The 19,881-nt window shown below is 34.9% G+C and overlaps 1 protein-coding gene across 2 annotated transcripts in view; it reads right to left on the bottom strand.

The window, feature by feature from the left end:
* The window catches only part of LOC111051199, a 23,907-nt gene extending 4,412 nt beyond the window's left edge, over positions 1-19,495 (bottom strand). The window contains exons 1-6 of one of the 2 annotated variants that reach the window (XM_039432871.1): positions 19,260-19,495; positions 16,967-17,133; positions 12,893-13,145; positions 11,208-11,337; positions 10,696-10,828; positions 7,598-7,660 (exon numbers count right to left, since the gene is read on the bottom strand). In XM_039432871.1, the coding sequence (XP_039288805.1) occupies positions 7,598-7,660; positions 10,696-10,828; positions 11,208-11,337; positions 12,893-13,145; positions 16,967-16,969 (582 nt within the window). In that variant the 5' untranslated portion in view covers positions 16,970-17,133; positions 19,260-19,495. Of the gene's footprint in view, positions 1-7,597; positions 7,661-10,695; positions 10,829-11,207; positions 11,338-12,892; positions 13,146-16,966; positions 17,134-19,259 lie in introns of those variants that run through there. The other variant, XM_022337649.2, reaches the window with a different exon arrangement.
* Between the last annotated feature and the right edge of the window lie 386 nt (positions 19,496-19,881).

Below are 19,881 nucleotides of genomic sequence, written 5' to 3' on the forward strand. Positions count from 1 at the left end.
CAGAGCAGGAGGAACTTTGGTTTATATAAGCAGTGAGATAACGTTCAAAACAAAGACAATAGTTTTTATTTCAGCGGACTGTGTACATATATCTTGTTCATATAATAATTTTGAATTTCAGTTGTTGGCTGCTTACAGGTTGCAATCAAACTCACCCAAAATATTTCTTAACGAATTAACCTTGTACTTAGAAGAAATATTTAATATTAACGAAAACAATGAGGTCCTTTCTTTTTCACGGGAGATATAAATATAGATCTTTTTCAGAACACCAGAATTATTGACGATTACAAATATTTAATGAATAGTTTTGGATTTGAATCACTCAATACTGATTACACTCATAGGTCCCGATTTTCCAACTCTTTAATAGATCATCTTTACTTAAAATCCGGCAAAAATAGAACAAAACTGAATAAAATTAATCTAATTCCAGAAATACTACATTTAGATATAACTGATCACAGTACAATCATACTTAAAGTTGAAGGATTGAAGAGATCCAACGAAGAAGCAGATACAAATTATAAAAAAATATGCCTAATCAATTACCGGAAGTTGAATAATATTTTATCATCGATTGATTGGGATAGAGAAATACCAGCAGTATCAGTTGATGAGGGATGGGAAAATTTCATTGACATTTTGAAGAGCGCTATCAAAGATTCACAAGAAAATCTTCTTTTAAAAAATAACTTGACACAGAAATATAGGTCGCCATGGATAAATAGTTATCTGATCAAGCAAATAAACTTAAGAAATGAGTTATACAAGAATGTTATCAAACAACCTAATAATGACGACTTAAAACAAATATACAATACATTCAAAAATAACTTACGTTATGAACTGAGAGAAAGAAAACAATATTATTATTCAAAACTGTTTAGAGAAAGCCAGGGAAACATTAGAAAGACGTGGAAAACAATTGACGCGTTAATAGGATTGAAAAAAAATAAAGAACCACTAAAACTGATTGTTGATGAGCAGGGAAATAGCATACATGATAGTAATAAAATTTCTAATTCGTTTAATTCTTATTTTCTAAATGTTGTGAATAAAATGAATGATGAATTAGAACAAACCACATTGCAAACCAGGGAAGAGTCTGCTAGAATATCAAAATAAGGTTTCCATACAATTCTCCAACAAATTCAATTTTTCTCCACCCTACAAATCCGGAGGAAGTAGCAAGTATAATAAGAAAATTGAAAAATAAATCTTCGCCAGGTGTAGATGGGATAAGCACAAGCATGATTAAAAAAACTTACATGAATTTTTTGAACAAATTAACCGATCTAATTAACCTGAGTATTGCCAAAGGAAAATTCCCAAGCATGTTCAAACACAGCGTAGTTATACCTATTCCTAAAAAGCCAAATTGTAAAAACATAGATCAGTTCCGCCCAATTTCACTTTTACCGGTTTTTTCCAAGATTTTAGAAAAAATATTCAAGATTAGACTTGAAAACTTTTATAAAAATAATAACTTTTTTAGTGATAACCAATATGGTTTCCGTGAAGGAAGAAGTACAGAAGCGGCAATTAAAAATCTCATTTCAAAAATAAATGACAGTTTTAGTGTTAATAATACAGTATCCTCTCTCTTAACCGGACACCTTTTAACCGGACATCGGTTTAACCGGACTACACTCCACGGAAGTGACATCTCTTTAACCGGAAAATAATTATCAGCACATCGGTTCAACCGGACTGGATTGGCAGGAAATGAAAACTGCTGTTACAACTTTTCTCGTAAGAAAGACTATTTTCTTGTGTTTTGTGTTCACAGATATCATAATAAAGCGTCTAGTTTTATTATTTTTACGTAAAAGTCATTATTGGCTTATAAACTACAAAATATGCGTACCAATTTAACGACTTTTAGGGAACGTCGGTTTAACCGGAAAAAACGTTATCCGGACTGGCCTCAGTCCCGATGAGTCCGGATAAGAGAGAGGCTACTGTAAGTGTGCAGCTCTGTTTCTTGATATATCTAAAGCATATGATGCAATTGATAAAAACATGCTTCTAAAAAAACTTGATTTATCAGGAGTAAGAGGAATTGCCAATGATTGGTTAAGATGCTACCTATCTAATAGGAGTCAAAGGGTCAGAATTAACGATACGTTGAGTGAACCCGGGGACATTACCATAGGTATTCCTCAAGGATCAGTGTTATCAAGTACTTTATTCCTGGTCTTTATTAACGATTTGACGGATGGTGACTTACAGGGAAAGATTACATCTTTCGCAGACGATACAGTTATATTTTATTCGGCCAAAACAAATCAAGAACTTAAAAATAAATTAGAAATGGATCTTAAGCACCTTAGGTGGTGGTTCTGCGAAAATAAATTAACTATCAACACAGACAAATCTAATATAATACAATTTAATCTTCAAAACACGGATCAGGAGTTAACTAGTATTTACTTCCATAAATTAGATTGTGCGCAACAGGTGAATAATATATTGTGTAACTGTGAAACTATAAAACAAGCACGTACAGTTAAATATCTGGGCCTCATATTGGATAGTAGGCTCACTTGGTCAGATCATGTACAGAAGATAAAAAATGAGTTATTTGTATACATAAGGAAGTTCTATTACCTCAGACAGTTATGTCCAAAAGAAGTATTGTTACAATTATACCATGCAATTATTGGTTCTAGAATAAATTATGGAATAATATGCTATGGGAGTGCATACAATGTTCATATTAAACCTGTGATTACTGGTCAGAAACATATATTAAAAATAATTTGTAATAAACCTAAACAATATAGTTCAATGATGCTCTTCAGAGAACTATCAATATTATCAGTGAGACATTCTTTTCTATTCAAAGCATTGCTGGATTTAGCTGAAAATAATTTCGATATTCAACAGATGAGAGAAAGAATAAACCTCAGGAATTCACAGGACATTAACCTCCCAAAACCAAGATTAGAACATTCCAGACGACACTTCAAATACATAGCTATAAAAATATTCAATTCACTTCCAGTAACAACAAGGAAAATAACGTCACGTCAGTTATTTAGAAAAGAAATCAAGAAATTCATTTTACAACTAGACAACCCGAATGATTTTTTTACTAAATTAATATAGGTCTAAATTTAGTATAATTTACACATTACACGACATGAACACTGCAACAATCAAAGATCATTGAACTCACAAATCCCGTCCGGTATGCGTAAACAATAAGACAGTATCAAATTTCAATCACTGTCTCTTTCTTCAAAACGCATTCATTTATGGTCTAATTACATCAGCACTTTGAAAAAAAAACGAAACGTTAACTATGAATAAAATTGAACTAAATATGAAAAAAAAAACAGCAACCACTCCGTACATAGTTTTAAGTTTTGTGTAAGTGTGTGTGTGTGTGTGTGTTGTGTGTGTGTTTGTGCGCATGTGAGAATGTGTGTGCGTATGAATGTGTGCGCATATGTGAATGTGTGTGCGTATGAATGTGTGCAAGAATGATTATAAATATTGACATATTGATTTATTTCAATATAATACCATATTCAATTATTATGTTCTTCATGATATAATATTTAAATTTGTATATAAATATTTTATTATATATATTCAAGTGTCCCCACACAGGGTAGCCTATAGGGAACACATATTAGAAATTAGGAAATTAGCAATATTGTATTTGATTTTTGGAATGCATTTGATTGTTTAATTATTTTTTTCAATAAAGAATTTCAATAAAGAATATTATAAACAGGAGTGGGGATAAGCTGTCTCCTTGCCTCACTCCCTTTTCCATGAGGAATGGAGCCGACGTCTTACCTTTGATTCTCACAACTCCTTGTATTTCTTCGAACATGGATTTGATGGCCTGCATAAGTTTCTGGGGCGTTCCTTTACACTCAAGAGCCCTCCATATTTGTACTCTTGGTACTTGATCGAAAGCTGCCTGTAAATCGAGGAAAGCCAGGTATGCTGTCTTGCCTCTACTTATCCACTTCTCCAATATTCTCCTCAGTGAGAAAATCAGGTCTTGTGTTTGCCTGTCTGGTCGGAAACCGGCTTGCTCCTCATCTAATTCATTCTCAACATGAGTTCTGCGTCTACTTTCCAGGACAGATGAATATAACTTGGCAATCACATTAATCAAACAAATAGCTCTGTAATTCTCACATTGTGAAGAGTCTCCTTTTTTGTAAATTGGGATCCGGATATTTCTTTTCCAATCGGATGGAATCCTTTCTAGCTGCCACACAACTTGGAAGAGCTTGGTTATTTCATAGTGTTCGTCCTCCTGCTTTCACCATTTCAGGTACTATAGCATCCTCTCCTGCAGCCTTTCTATTTCTCATCTTTCTGACTGCCATCTCTACCTCTTCAAAAAGTATACTTCCCATTGCTCCATCCTGTTCCCTTTCTACGAACTCTCTCTGTGCCTGTCTGTCTTCCTCTTCCTTGAATTTATTCTCATAGAACTCTCTCCACACCTCTAAAACTTCATCTACGTTCACTTTCAGACTATTCTGGCTATCTTTAATGCTCCTCACTCTCCTCCCATATTTACCTCTCAGGTGACGAATAAGTTTCCAGAAATTTCTGTTGTCATGTCTAAATTCTTCCTCAATTTTCCCCCAAACTCTTCCCAGCTCGATTTCTTTGCTTTTGCTGCCAGATTTTTACAAGAATTTCTTTTCCGCTCATAGACTGCTCTGTCATCGAGATCTTTTGTACTTTTCCATTTTTTCCAGGCCATTTTCTTCTCAGCTACTGCCTCTTTGATCTCTTGGCTCCACCACTTGGTACTTTTTACACCCTCCTTGATTGTTTTCACTCCACATACCTCTCTACTGGAGTATATTATTGCAGCTTTCAATCTCTTCCATCTGCTCTCCACCTCATCCCCATCCGCCAGAGGAACCTGCAATCACCTTGCTATCTTTTCTTGGTAATTTTCTGCAATGGCTTTATCCTTCAGTAGCTCCCACTTTATTCTTTGATAGCTACTTCTCTTACCCTGCCTATTCTGGATAAAAGCTGTGTCTGCTACCAAGAGATAATGATCTGTGGAGAGCTCTGCTCCCCTGATTATCTTGACATCATTCACGGAGCTCTTAAGTTCTTTAGGGATCAAGAAATAGTCAATGAGGCTAGAGCCTTGAGCAGACTCAAAACTGATTTGATGTATTCTCTTATGTTTGTAGTATGAATTGGCTACCTTCAAATTATTCAGAGCACAGAGATCAAGAATCTTTTCTCCATTCGTATTAACCACTTCCTCTCCGCCATAAGGTCCTAAGATTCCTTTGTTTGTGTGATTATCTTGACCAACTCTTCCATTTAGATCTCCCATTACTATCGCTCTCCTTCCTATACTTTCATTTGCGTCAATCTGTTTTTGTAGCTCTGCATAGAACACTTCCTTCTCCAGCAAGTCTGCATCCTCTGTTGGTGCATACACCTGGATAAGAGTAATCAGTGTTTCCAGATCCAGACTTAGTGTTATTATCCTTGAGCTGACTGCCTTCCATGATGTTACCTTCTTATCCATCTCTTCTGTCAAAGTCGTTACAATAAATCACACATAAAAACTAGAAATTGCATTGAAAGAGCATTCGGTGTTGTGAACACCACATTAACCATAATAATTGAAACTTCTGTACTTCATAATATTGCCATCCTAGAACATGATGAGAATGAAGAAGAAGATGACAATATTGTACAAGTGCAAGAAAGAAGAAGACATTGAACCTCCAACTAATGAAAATAATATTGCTGCTCGCAATTACATAATAAAGACTGCATTGAACTAGTTTGTAATCACAATTTGTAATGATCAAATTCATCTACTTAGCTAGTATAGCGTATATTTTGCAGTGATGACCCCAGATAATTTTTTAACAACATTTATGTTTACCAATCACAAAGTTATTTGTGGTCATATCACATCAACATCTCTGCCTTGAATTTATCATTTTCTTTACACTGAACCCAACATAGCTTTAGTACCTACATTGTAGAGAGCTATTTATTTCACAGAACAGGGGCCTGTTTCATAAAATTTGAAAATCTTGATTTGTTTCGTTTCGAAACTCCAAATAAGCAGATGAAGCAGTGTTGTGACAAACAAGCGCCATGTTGTGACGTTATCCGACTGGAGGTTTGGCAGAACTGTTTATAGTGATATCTATCCCCGACGCCAATGCATTAATTGAATAGAATCATGCCGCGCGAAAAGTGAATAGAGCAGCAGTGTGACTTATGTGTGTGTCTAACAGGGCTCTGGCAAACGACTCTGCAATGACCTACTATTTATGGGCGGGTTGTTAGCTATGTGTGACTTTATGTGTGGACTAAGCAACCGGGGTTGAATATCTTAATTCAAGAGATATTTTAAATGAAAATTGTCATGTCCATTCTTCGACATCCAATACGCATATTTTATTTACTAACGATTTGTTTGAACATGTAGAGATGCCAAAAATGTTGACCTGCTAGGAGTAAATAATAGATTAATCATATATGTAATTATACTCAAGCAAACTCTTCTCATTTTTATTTATTTATTCAAAATTATATGAGGAAAAAAGTTAGAGCCATTTTGTATCCTCCAAAACGCACTCCAGTTGTGTACTATCCTATGGAACTTATTTGAACTGTGATCATTTAATCACCATTCTTTTGAATTCTAATTCATATCTTATTGTATTTAGTGTAGCCTTGGAAAATTCTCATTGTTATTGTATGGAATTAAGTATCTTATTTATTGTATTTTTTCGGTTTAATCTAGTATGTTGAAAAAAGAGTTGCAATTTTGTTGAAGTTCGGTTCAAAGTTTAGGGGGACCCGTGGATGTAATTTAGCCGTTTATTTGCCATGAATCTTCACAATCTGAGATTGTTTAACCTAACAAAGTGTTGATGACGGTGAAAATTCATGACAAGTAATAGACTGGAAAACGAGATGCCTCTTGGCAGTTGGTGACGAGAACGGGACCTGGAACTATCTACAGCAGGTAAACGGGCCCGGCTCTACCCCTCTGTATAGAGACACCATTGTCGAGGACAGGTTCTGTAAGTTTTTATCATTTTGATAATAATTATTCAATAATCAGATCAAAAGGCAAATCCTGTATTATTTTTTATTTATTTAAAAACTCATTCATATTCAATTTCTTATTAAATTTTCAATTAAATAAATTTCTTTATTTTTTGTTAAATTATTTCCTCTTTTATTTAGAAATAGTTCCTTTCTCATGAGTTATAAGAATTAGATCCTTAACCTCTTGCAAGCCAAGCGATTCCCTCATTATAAATTGATATACTAATAATAAATTAGTGAGCTGAACATATTCATCTTATTCACAATTCAATAAATACCAATTTTATTAGTCATCTATGCTCACAGCTTGACCATGTACCATTCAGTATAAAATACTATTTTATCAGCCCCATTAAAGTGTATTCTACTCTGTACCAGAATCCTGCCATTATTGATTGACACAAAATCTTTATTTTATGGTTTTGACCCAAACTTTGATGTATTTTATTATGAGGAGTCAAGTTCTAATTAACAAGTATAGGTGAAGTTGTATTTCAACTTTACTTACCTCCAAAATGTTACTAACAGCCTTATGCTCCTTGTTGGGAAATACCTTTTTTAGAATGTAGTTCTGTAAACAGTTGATAATATTTATTAGTAAAGGATAATAAATTAACATTGACAATAATTATAATAAAATACAAGTAAGATCATTTAAGCGAGTAAGATCATTTACACTTGACTTGAAAGTGAATAAAAAATCAATAAATGATTTATTTATTATTATAAAAACAAGGAAGACTACAGGCATTAAGCCCAAAACAGTCTTCACTACTATTTACAAATTGTATTGAGCAAGTTACTAAGAAAAAATAAGAAATACAGTACATGCAATTTACAAAACGCATAAGAATTAGAAAAGTATAAGTAAACTAAGTATTACTAACAAATAAATACAGTATGATTATAAAAAGAATACAATTGAGGATAGAAAACATGTAGTAATAACAAATATTCAAGTATAACAGTTGAGGAATAATAAGTTGAGCCATTTATACTGTAGATTTGATTTACTGTAATAAACTAATAATTAAGAATATCATAGTAATTGATCCCACTCTCCCAATTCAATGAGGGATAGCCTCAATAATACGCCTTCTAACCTCACTAATAACAAACATTATTGAATAGCCTCAGAACTCTATTATGTGGAGAGCAGAAGTTATGTAGGGTCATTGACCTTGGTATATGAAAGGTCCTAACTCTTTTGACATTGAACGTGGGTACCTGGAAACCAATCCTTGAGAGGAGAGCGGATGAATCGATATCATTTTTCAAAAGTGACACAACAATCAGTAATGAAAACCTGTCACGTCTTGCCCTCAAAGAGTCCATATTGGAAAGGGACCTCAAACGTCCAGAAGGAAATCCCAGGGGACAGGCTCTTCTAAATTGCATATAAAATAGGAAGCGAAGAAGCTTATTCTGTACTTGCTCGACTCTTGAAGTATCCTGATGAGTAGAGGGACTCAGACACTTCTGACTAGCGACTGATACAATTAAAACAGTATCAACATTATTGAAGCCAGTAGAGTTTTTCAGAACAAAGCCCTATTTGCACTGTCTATTTAGAATAAATGTGAGCTCACAATTTTCGCCATATTTAGCAATGAATAGCTGAGTGACCAAGGTGACGGAGACGCGTATTAGTTGAAAAGATTTGTTGACTTGAAAATGGTTCGTCAACCAGTAGTTATTATTTAATCGGGAATAGTTTCGTTTCAAAAGCTCATCACTAGAGTGTGAACTTGGTTCGTGGGAGTCGAACTTTCATGTTATACCTTGCGGCCTCTACCTCTACTACAATATTGCCTACTCCTACCCTATCCTTAGCAAATCACTATGTAAATAATATATAGTTTTTAATTAAGCGTTTCCTATCTTTTGAATTGAATATGGTCCACAGCTTAATCGGATAGACCTGTGACAGCCTCCTTCAAGGAAAAGTTCAGCGGAGTGAAATCAAACGATCTTTGTGGTCAGATAACATTGCCACCTCGCGAAATATCCATGTCAATTGCACATCCGGAATGTCAATTATTCTGTGCGCTGTCTGGCACATTGAACAGTCTTGCTAAAATAGTATACTGTCCACATCCATATTGCACAGTTTATACCTTAAGAAATCGATAATAATTAGCTAATATTAGTATTCGTCAGGTTGAAGTCAGAGAGGCCAAGATTTGTGCTGATTCTCCTGCATATTCCCATGTACAGCGACAACATTCTTGACAGACCTTGTGATCCATTGTTGTACGGGTGTTGTTCGAACATTTACCGAACCATTTTCCTCACCACATTACGATTAGTCCTCTCGGTAGGTCGATTATTGCGTCTTCAGCTATGCGCTTCAGAATGTAGCTTCAACCTCAACTATACGGCCGCAATCAACTGTCAAAGTTAGGGAACTCTTAATGAAAAACACTATAGTTTTGCTTTAAGAAAAATGATTCTATGATTCTTCAAGAGCTTTTATTCTCTTGATTTCGTATTGAGATAGTGCAAACCCATCTGTTTCAATACGAATATACAACAATTATTCTAAATCACATATATTGAACTTACTTATATTGAAGTTGCTCTTGGCTTACTGCCATTGAACAATTTTATTATGGCAGAAGCACGAAAATCAGCCTATCGACTGAAAGTTGCAGGCCAATGGAGAGAAGGCCTGTCCGGAACATGCCAATACACAATCACCAAAGCTGTTGCTCACAGCCCTGTACTTGAAATGACGTCAGATGTCATGAGTACGGAGTTGCTTTTCACTAAGCCTTTCTCTGCTAAATTCTGCTCTAGAGAGGAGTGGAAGTCTGAGGAAGGGCCCTATCTCAAAAGGGGCAGCCTTGTCTGGTACACGGACCGTTCTCTTATTGAAGGGAAATCTGGCTACGGGGTGTACAGTGATTCACCAAGAACACAAGTTTTTGCAAGTCTGGGACAATACTGTACCATCTTTCTGGCAGAGATTTGGGGCATCATGGCTTGTGCCAACATAGGCATTGCCAGACGCTATTGCAACAAGCATATAGTAATCCTGTCAGATTGTCAGGCAGCCCTCAAGGCTCTTGACTCCAATGAAATCAAGTCTAAATTTTGGTGTAGGAGTGCCACAAAACATTCAGCAGGCTTGCAACATGCAACTCTGTGTATCTTGGTTGGGTATCTAGTCAAGCTCTTGGCAAAAGGCTGCTGGCAGACGCAAGCCCTCGCTTCACCAGCTGGCTGGTGAGTCTGGGTAGAGGTCAGGTCAAGCAGTTGATTGCCCTGATAACTGGACATGGCCACTTCAGGAAACATCTCCACACAATTGGACTCAGAAATAAAAGCCAGATGTTTAGGCTTTGTAATCAGTCTGTAGAGACTGCCAAGCATATCATACTGGATTGCGAAAGACTTGGGGCTAGAAGAAGGGCTCTGTTTGGCTGCAAGCAACCAGGTGAGGAATGGGATGTTAGTATAGGGAAGAAACGCCTGGACCTGGGAGTTGGTTTGCCTAACATACTTTGGGACACACAATAAGCTCCGGTTGACGTGTGAGGTTCTTTGGATATTTGAATCCGTCCCTTCAAAAACATAAACATATTTATATTAAATCTTACTTACCAATTTGTCTTTTGCCTCTTTGAATTTGCAATCTAATATTTTTCTTTCAATCGAATCGATCATCTCTTCTTCTTGTTTTTTGGTTTCCGATTCTTCTATCACTTTGTTTATTGCCTCCGTCGCCTTCTTGACACTGCGAATGTAAATTTAATACAAATTCAGTTGCTTGGAAACATTTTCAAAATATTCATCAATACCGAATTATCATGCATGAAATTAATTCTCAGGCCAAGCAAAATTAGCAAGATTTCTGAGCAACGAAGAAGTGTTGAAAATAGAGTAGAAATGAGATTATATAGTAATGAAGAATAAAAATGATAAAATAGTGAATCATATTCATAAAACATTATATCCCAATAGAATTACAATCTACATGGAAAATCGCTTTGAATATGATTAAATGATGTAAGTTGTGCTGTACATATCAAGAAATCAGTAATAAATAAATGCAAATTTATAGACAGGCCTCTGTAATTGGCACTCCGCTCACTTCAATATTCCATATAACTTACTTTTTCTGCAATCTTTTTAAAATGAAGTTCTCTCTCTTCTTCAGTTCCTTCATTTTTTTTAATTCTGTTAATTCATTGCTCAATGATGTCATGTACAGTGTACGGGCTTCTGCGGGAAATCTTGGGTAAGCTGAAATTTGTAAAAAAAAACATTTTAAAATAATACAAATAGATTTCTTAACAAAGTATCAATGACCATTTCCGCAATTAATAATTGAGTACATTTATACATATGAATGAAAACTATTCAGAGGTTGACAGCATGTGAATGTGTTACGTAGGTGTTTTTGTATGTTTGAGTAGCAAATATAAAATCTTAGGATGCACAATAATTCTCATTTAATTGAACATCGACTTACTTCGTTGAATTAAAAATTTGAAATCTTTTATTATTTAGGGTTAAAACAAAGTGGAGCGGAGAAGATGTTTGCGGGTGTTGTATCTAAATGTCTTGGCTTCCTGCTACCTCTACTTCGTCGCCCACTATTTATGTTACATTTGAATACATGCATTACTTTTCAACACTCAAAACTCTGATACTCTGTACTTTGGCCGCTCCATTATGATTTGGCCCTTAGTGGACTATTAAAATATAGTCATTCTTATTGAAATTCCAAACAAGTAAAAATATGAAGCTATTAGTATAGTTATGATTGACGATATTTCTTCCTAATATTAGTAGACGATAAAAATTTATACAACTTTAAAAATATTTTATTCTATTCAAAATACCAGCCAACAAATATTTTTGATCTGCAATTCAAATCTGAACCGCGTGATCTGGAGTCAGCCATTTTTGGTAGCTGCTCAGCTGATATAATTGTTACAACTTTTGCCGATAGATAGTGCAATCAGCAGTGCCAATCAGACGACCGGTTTTTAGGTTTTAGATTTAGGTTATGTTGTTAGGAATCATTGTCACCAATACGTAAGTTATTAGAATGATTTTATTTGCAGTTTCTATAAAAAAATGTAGATGGAGGAAAAATTTTGTGTACATCACGAGCGAAAAATACTTTTTCTCCCTCAGGAAAATTGCTGCCCTCGGCTTCGCCTCGGGCTTCAAACTTTTTCCCACAGGGAGAAAAAGTCGTACTACTTTCCACTCTAGATATACAAATAACTATTTTACACGCAGTTGTAGAAAAATAAAATTATGAGCACATTAAATATCTGACAGATTATACTTTTCTGTTCAGTGTAAAATATGATGTAGTAGATATCACCGTAAGTGTTTACTCACACTTGAAAAAGTTAAATTTGATATTTAAGATTTTTTTAGATCATCTAATAGATATGTAGACTACTCATTTATTTCATTTCTGTATGATTTATTAGTATCATTAGGTATAAATAAAAATACCTTAAAAACGGTTTAAAATATAGATGTGCGATTTTCATTATACATTTTCTCTTGAAATTTTGTTTCAAAATCATGTATCATATTCCCATTTACAAAAATGAAGTTGGATTCAAAATGACGTGAATAGGATCCCCTACGAAACCTACTGTCAAATCATCCCTGTAAAATAAATATTAAGCTGTTTCCATATTTTTTACCAACCCAGTATAATTAGTAGTAGAACAGAGAACATGTATATTGTCATAAATATTTAAAATAAGAAAGTTAAATTTTCATTCCATTTAGATGCATAATTTCGGACTTCATCTGGATTATTACTCACCTACAGGATTTCTTCCGTTTATTTCAGTAACCAAGCCCTTGATATAATCGCTGTTGTCTTTGATGTATTTAGAAAAGTTGAAGTAGATCTCATTCGTGCCACCTTCATCTTTATCAACCATGTCCATGAATTCATACCATAAAGATTTTGCGAGTTCTATTTTAAATCCATAGATATCATTCAAAGAGTGTCTTTCACGATAAGACGTATCTCGGCGGCTAAACGATGATGTATTGGAAAACATAGATCCATCCTGTGAATTTAAAGTGAAAGTTTATTAACAAGGAACTTTTGAAAAATATTGAATACAATTTAATGATTCAAAAAACTCTATCATTATGGTCAGTCTTGAAAAAAAATGAAAAATCAAAAAAATTATTTGAAAAATATTATATTAACTAGTCACTTGATCAGATTTCATTTTTCCAGTTCCTTGTAAGCTAGGAGAGTGATTGTTTGCAGGCAGGGCTGTCTAAGAGTACATAATATTTATTAGCAGAGTGTGCTCTGTTCTCCATTTGGAAGGGTGACTGCTTGAGTACAGCACTAATAACAGTGATTAATTAGAACTTTCGATCCATCATCAGACCTTAGTGGATCGATTTAGCCAATATAACATTCAAGATCAAGATGAATGATTGGGAGAGTACTCACAGTACACAGTCAATGTGCACCGTGCTCGCCGTTGTACAAGCACGTAAAACAGTATATAAGTACATAAGTATTTGAAGAAAAACTTGGAGCAGCTGCAAAAAGGTACGATATGCAGATTGGCAGAAACCTACAACAGCTCCCCAACACAAGCCATTAATTTTTTTAATAGCTTTTTAAGGATATTAAGGACGTAGGCCCTACAGTACTGAAGGTTCTACGCAACTATGGAGAAAAACTCATACAAAGGCCACCTTCGGGAGTTGAGTGAGGAGCCTCTATTTTTACATTCTATTGTAAGCTAATTGACTGGAAACACTGCTTATCTAGAACTTGGATCTGGTCCTTAGCAATGATTTCAAGTAGTCAAGTAGTAAGTTTAAGTGATGTGATATTGGCTAATTGAAAATGGACGAACTGCATTTTGGGATGGGTAGCAAATCACAGGCAAGTATTTTTATATCTGACTGTTACCAACAACCCTAGATGCAGACTGTAAAAAAGCTCTTTCAATGTAGGCATAATCAAAAGTTTTAAAAGTTCCAAGTAAAAAAATAGTTGAACCTTTTGTTTCGGTGTGGCAGTAAATTGAAACACTCAGTTACGACCGAATCTAGTGTGTGTTTGATTGCTCAGGTTGGGAGGGTTGTGCGCACAGAAAGCTTAGATTAGGTTGACAATTGTCTGGAAAGACTTTTTGGATGTATTGGAAAAAGTTTAGGAAAAATACCTGATGTATTCGTTCAATAAAATTAACTAAGTGCTTGCTAATATGTCAATATTGCTTTTACGATTCAACTAATGAATTTATAAGTTAAGTGGCTTTATCAGCGGCGACTCTAGACGCGAATTTCGAGACCCTGCTAAGGAATTGCACTCTTGACCTAGCGCCGCAGTGCAAGCTGGTTTCGCACAGCTTGGCTGAGTTGACATTTGAGATGCCTGTCTGAACGGGAAGTGTTTCGGCCGCATGGCAGGATGACTGTTAACGGTTGCCGGATGATCAGCTGCTGGGGTTTTTCGTTATTTTTCAAGGTAGACGAATTCTGATTGCAGATTCGTTCTCAGCGACACCGAGTTTAGCCATAAGGTTCAGAATGTCAAGAAAAATTAAAAAATCAATTTTAAAAATCATAATGAAAAAAGTCAATTTAAGGTCTTGAGGATGCGTTTTTGGAAACGTTTTACTGGTGACGTACTTGAAAGATTATAGATTTGGATACTGTTGATATATTCAGAGGTGGTGGCAGATAAATTGATGAAAATTCGAGGATACATTTTCACGAATTCATTTTTTAAATTATCAATTTCAGAAAATATTATTCTAGTTTAAATAGAAACTTTAATCAGGTTATTGGTTCAAAATCAGGTATATTCTATTAGTGAATAGCTTACATCAGACAATTTTTTTTTTGATTTCGGGTATTGAATCAAGTAATTAACCTGATAGACTTAGCAAACTGGAAAAGTAATAATTCAATAGCAGAATACTATTTATAGACTGAAGGCGGCAAGTATTAAAATAAAAAATGCTTGCACATCAAGCATGGCTTCATATTACACTCACCTTTTTGGATGATTAACAATTGGATTTGTAGCTTATACAGAATTCATACTAACTGAGCTTATTGAATTTGATTATTATATTCTTTGATCTCTTATATAAAATAGGGGATACTTAAGAATCATTCCCCACTCTCCTGGAATATAAGAGAGGTTTTGTTTTTGTTTGATTTCAAAGGTAAAACATGTAGCTCTCCAAAAAATTACTTTTGAGTGAGGGCAGTCCACGGTATGAATTCATGTCTAATGCTAAGTCTATATATGGGTACATGAGTATTACAGAGATAGAGAGTGTGATGGTGAATACTTTACTGTCTGTAAAAAAATAAGGAGCTATCCTGATCAATCTTTCAACTATGCAAGGATGAGTATAGAATTATTTTATATTTTACTTAAAAAAATCAATCCTGTACTGGAAAGAACCTCAATTAACTTCAGGGAAGCTTTTTCTGCCGAGCGATATACTCACTATAACTATAAGGTAATGATAGTATATATATTTTTTCAATTATTGGTGATATTTGAGACTAGATTCTTCTTTGTATCGTCTGTGAATCGAACTACCTTACTAGAACAAAACAAGACATTGTGTTTCATCACTGTAAAATAATCAACTTTGAGCAACATGAATTGCAAATTTTTTTCATTAAAAATTGTCATATTTGTTTACAACTAAAAATGCAGGAAAAATGGGTTCATCATACTTGTTCTTGGAAAACTGAGTTTATACAACCGTGTCGACAAAAGCCGATAATATACGGTAATTATTAATATAATAATACTTTAAATTTCAATTTATTCTCAGCTTACAACTTCAATTGAATAGAACAGTTCCATTAATATTGAAATTTGAAGAAGGAATAGTGGAGACTAAGCTTATTTTTCCTCTTTCGGATGATGATATAATCTATTATTACCGGTATAGATCATTGTAATAATTTTATATTGATAAATAAAAGTATGATTGGTTGTCCACCCATTCTTGTTTTTTAGCTAGAGCTCCCTAATATTAACTAGAAGTATGCGTGAGACAAGCAGATAATAATCTAACATTTGTATTGAAAACTGAAACTTTATGCTGTTCCAATATAGAATATAAGATTACTTATTGGAAAAACGGTACCAATCATAATCATTGAAATACATAATATTACATTAAAACACGAGTAGCCTAAATGAAACATACCCTTAATATAGTAAATAATAAAACTGGAATGAAACTGATGAACACGAATAAAGCTAAACTACCGCTCCACTCGGCTCAGACATGTCTGAGGAATCAAATTAATCGACTGGATTGATTTTGAATCTGTCCGCTAGGCGGAACTACGCCGACCATTGCTGGGATGGAGCGGTCGGTTACTGCGGCCGCTCGCATTTCCACCAACGCTGTTATTATTTGCTGTCTCAGCGCCTAGTCCGAGTCAGCCAAGCAACCAGCCAGGTTAAGAGGGAGCTAGGTTAAGAGGGAGGCTGGAATCCAAGTCACTGAACTCACTGAACCAAGTCAGTGGAAAAGTTTGTTCAAGCCCAAAGGACAAGAATCCGATATAACAAGGTCTAAATGAGCTTGACACAGTCTATCTAGCATCAACTGGTCAATGGCGACGCAGTGGTTTTTACAATAAAATTAGTAGTAAGTAAAAATATAGTTAATTATTATATTATAAATTAAAAAAAAAACATTTGAAGACAATGATAGCATGTAAAACATTTAATAACAAGACAATGCTTGAAAAGAGGTGAACTAATCCTTGCCATAACAACTAAAGAGGTTAGAATACATACAACCATTCAAGTTGATGCAGTAAAATTAATATATTTAATATGTTTAACATAATATGAATATTGACGTCTTACCATATTTCAATGTAGAATGATATAGACTGTGAACAGTTCAAGTGTCACGTCTAAAAATATTGGTCGTTTGTTATGAAGAGTTTTCACGAAGGTTCAAAGTAAACAGAACTTAAAAACGCGGGAAAAACAGCTGTTTAGTTCTCAAGTTTTTGAAAATATAATCATGTCTGCCAACAAATTAATAAGAAGTAACATAAAATCAGAGTTGATATTTTACTCAATCAATCATGCATATAACATGCAAGTTACTGTATAAGAATAAATTCATCCAGTATGAAATGTTACCTGGAAATTATTATCGCTGTGGCTACAGTTACGGTAACCGTAACTCCATTCGCGTTCCGGTAAACATTTGCGCAGGCGCGGCTACCGCTATTTACATGTGCATTGTGGTGTTGATGGTTATTGGTGACATGTTTATGATAACCTATCGTTTCAATGAAGTTAGTTAGAAATAAGTTAGGTAATAATGAAGCTAGTTAGTTTCTTAGAAATCATAACCATGTCACCAAAAACCATCAACACCACAATCTGTAAATAGCGGTAGCCGCGCCTGCGCAAATGTTTACCGGAACGCGAATGGAGTTACGGTTACCGTAAGAGTAATGTATCCGTACGGTTACGGTACGGATTCATTTGTAACGGAGTAATGTATCCGTACGGTTACGGTACGGATTCATTTGTTGGTTTCCAATATCTATTCTGAATCTCAAAAAAAGAAAATTTATACAATAATTCCAGAAGTTTTGATGACCTAATCAAAGCACTTAACACTGTCTCACAAAATTGACAGTCTTCTTTAAGGAAATTAGCCATAAATTGAATCAAATACTAAATTGCTGCCCATTTTAAACTAACTCTGCTCATACACATGACAAAACAAGATTCTCCAAAAGATTCACCTTTAAGGGTTTAAGGGAATACTAGTTCAAAGTTTGAATAAATCTCTCTATAGATAGCCTAGCTATCAAAAACGTATAATATTATATTGAAGATTACAATTTTAATTAACAACTCTGATTGATAACATGAAACAAACACAAGATGATTTGATAGCCACAGTAAAATAATATTTGAGCTATACTTTCTTGTAGGAACCCTTTAGAGAAGCTTTTTTCACTTAAATTATGCAGTTCTAAATTTGATAATCATGATACAAATTATATATTCCATGCATGTTCCTATTTAAATATTTGACAATACACATATCCTACAAAATTACAAAAATCCTACAATTTACAATTAGTTATTGGATCACAATTTGATTTGTCATTCATTAACCTAATTCATTGGAATTAGGTTATGACGCCTTCAATGTTTACGTTTTGCCTCACCCGTATGGCAAAATCGCGTCCACACGTACATTCAATGCTCGCCCGAGGCGCCTTTGAGCACGCCAAAATACCGACAGGGTTCCGGTTCGCCCACATGCCTCAGCGAACAGTGTCCACACGTGCGAATGCAAGCCCATACACGTATGCTCACCCGAGGCAAACGTACGTGTGTACACCGTTTTAATAATTTTATTATTAGAGCACTATCTAGATGGAGCAAAGTGAACTTATAAATTCTTCAACGTAAAATTCGACCGTTATGTAAATGTTATATTAAGCAAGTAAACATACAGAGCTACAGGTGAACATTTTTTTGGAGGAGGAAGAAATTTTGAAAATTATAAAACCATAAAAGACATTTCTTATTTCTATTGGACCATAGAATAAACCACATGCGTTAAAATAGGTTATCAATTTATAACGTTTTCTATAAACAATAGCACATTTCTTAGAAAAGGTAATTTCTCAGTGGGAGGCCTCTTAAGCCGGGTTTAGACGCTCAAGTCATTTGTGCAAACTGGCTTGCACAAGTCAGTTGGCGCAGTTGAATTTGTGCGTGTGAGCGGTGGCTGAAGCTTGCGCAAGCCAAAAAATCTGGCTTGAGCAAATTCTGTTCTGACAGAAAATCGGCTCGCGAATGGAGTATTGGAATGAGCGAATGGAGTATTGGAATGAACACTGCTCAAGCCGTTTGCGCAAACTGGCAGGCCAAAAGTACGTTTTCGCGCATGCGCACGCGAATCCTAACCACAACTGAACCTCTAGTGTGTCTGTCTCGTAATTTCTATTAATTAATAATTATTACCTATTCAAGTTTTCATGTTAAATATGTTAGTGTTTAGTTCTCAAGTGTTTCATAATTAATAGTGTCTATAATATTAGTATATCATAATAATGAATAAATATGGCAAATTAAAAAGATTTCCTGAGTGATTTAATAGAAGTTCATAAATCTTTACCTTGTCTATGGCAAATTTAGTCCAAAGAATTCAGTGATCGCTAGGCTAAATCTCATGCTTATGATGCCCTAATAGAAAAAATGCGATCACTTGACCAAGAAGCTGACAGGGAGACTGTGGAGTGATATATGGATACTAGAAGTGATCTGGATAACAATCTGATATTGATCAAAACTGATTTGGAAAGCTACTGCTTCCATAGATAACTGCTACTGATAGCATTTTAGCTGGTTTTTAGGTTAGTATTAGTGGAATTCAAAAGCCAAATTGCACAAACTGAACCAAAGACCTTATCTCTTTAAGGTCTTTGAACTGAACTGAGCGTGTGAACAGAAGAATTTTATTTCGCTCGTTTGCGCAAATTTGGCTTGCGCAAGCCAGTTTGCGCAAATGGCTTGAGTGTGTAAGCCCAGCTTTAGACCTTCATACTCATGACACTGAGGAAAGAAACCATAGGGTTGCCTTAACTCTTGCCATAGACTATGGATGAGGGGGTGAGGCTGTCTCGTAGTTTGGGTGCCGTGTGCCGCCCTCCGCCACCTCTCCAACATCAAGTGCGCCCATCAATCTTTTGGCCAGAATCGTAGATCCTTCTATGTTAAGGTGAACTCCATCCCAATTT

Source organism: Nilaparvata lugens, chromosome 7 (genome assembly GCF_014356525.2).
Source record: "Nilaparvata lugens isolate BPH chromosome 7, ASM1435652v1, whole genome shotgun sequence".
Lineage (NCBI taxonomy): Eukaryota > Metazoa > Arthropoda > Insecta > Hemiptera > Delphacidae > Nilaparvata > Nilaparvata lugens.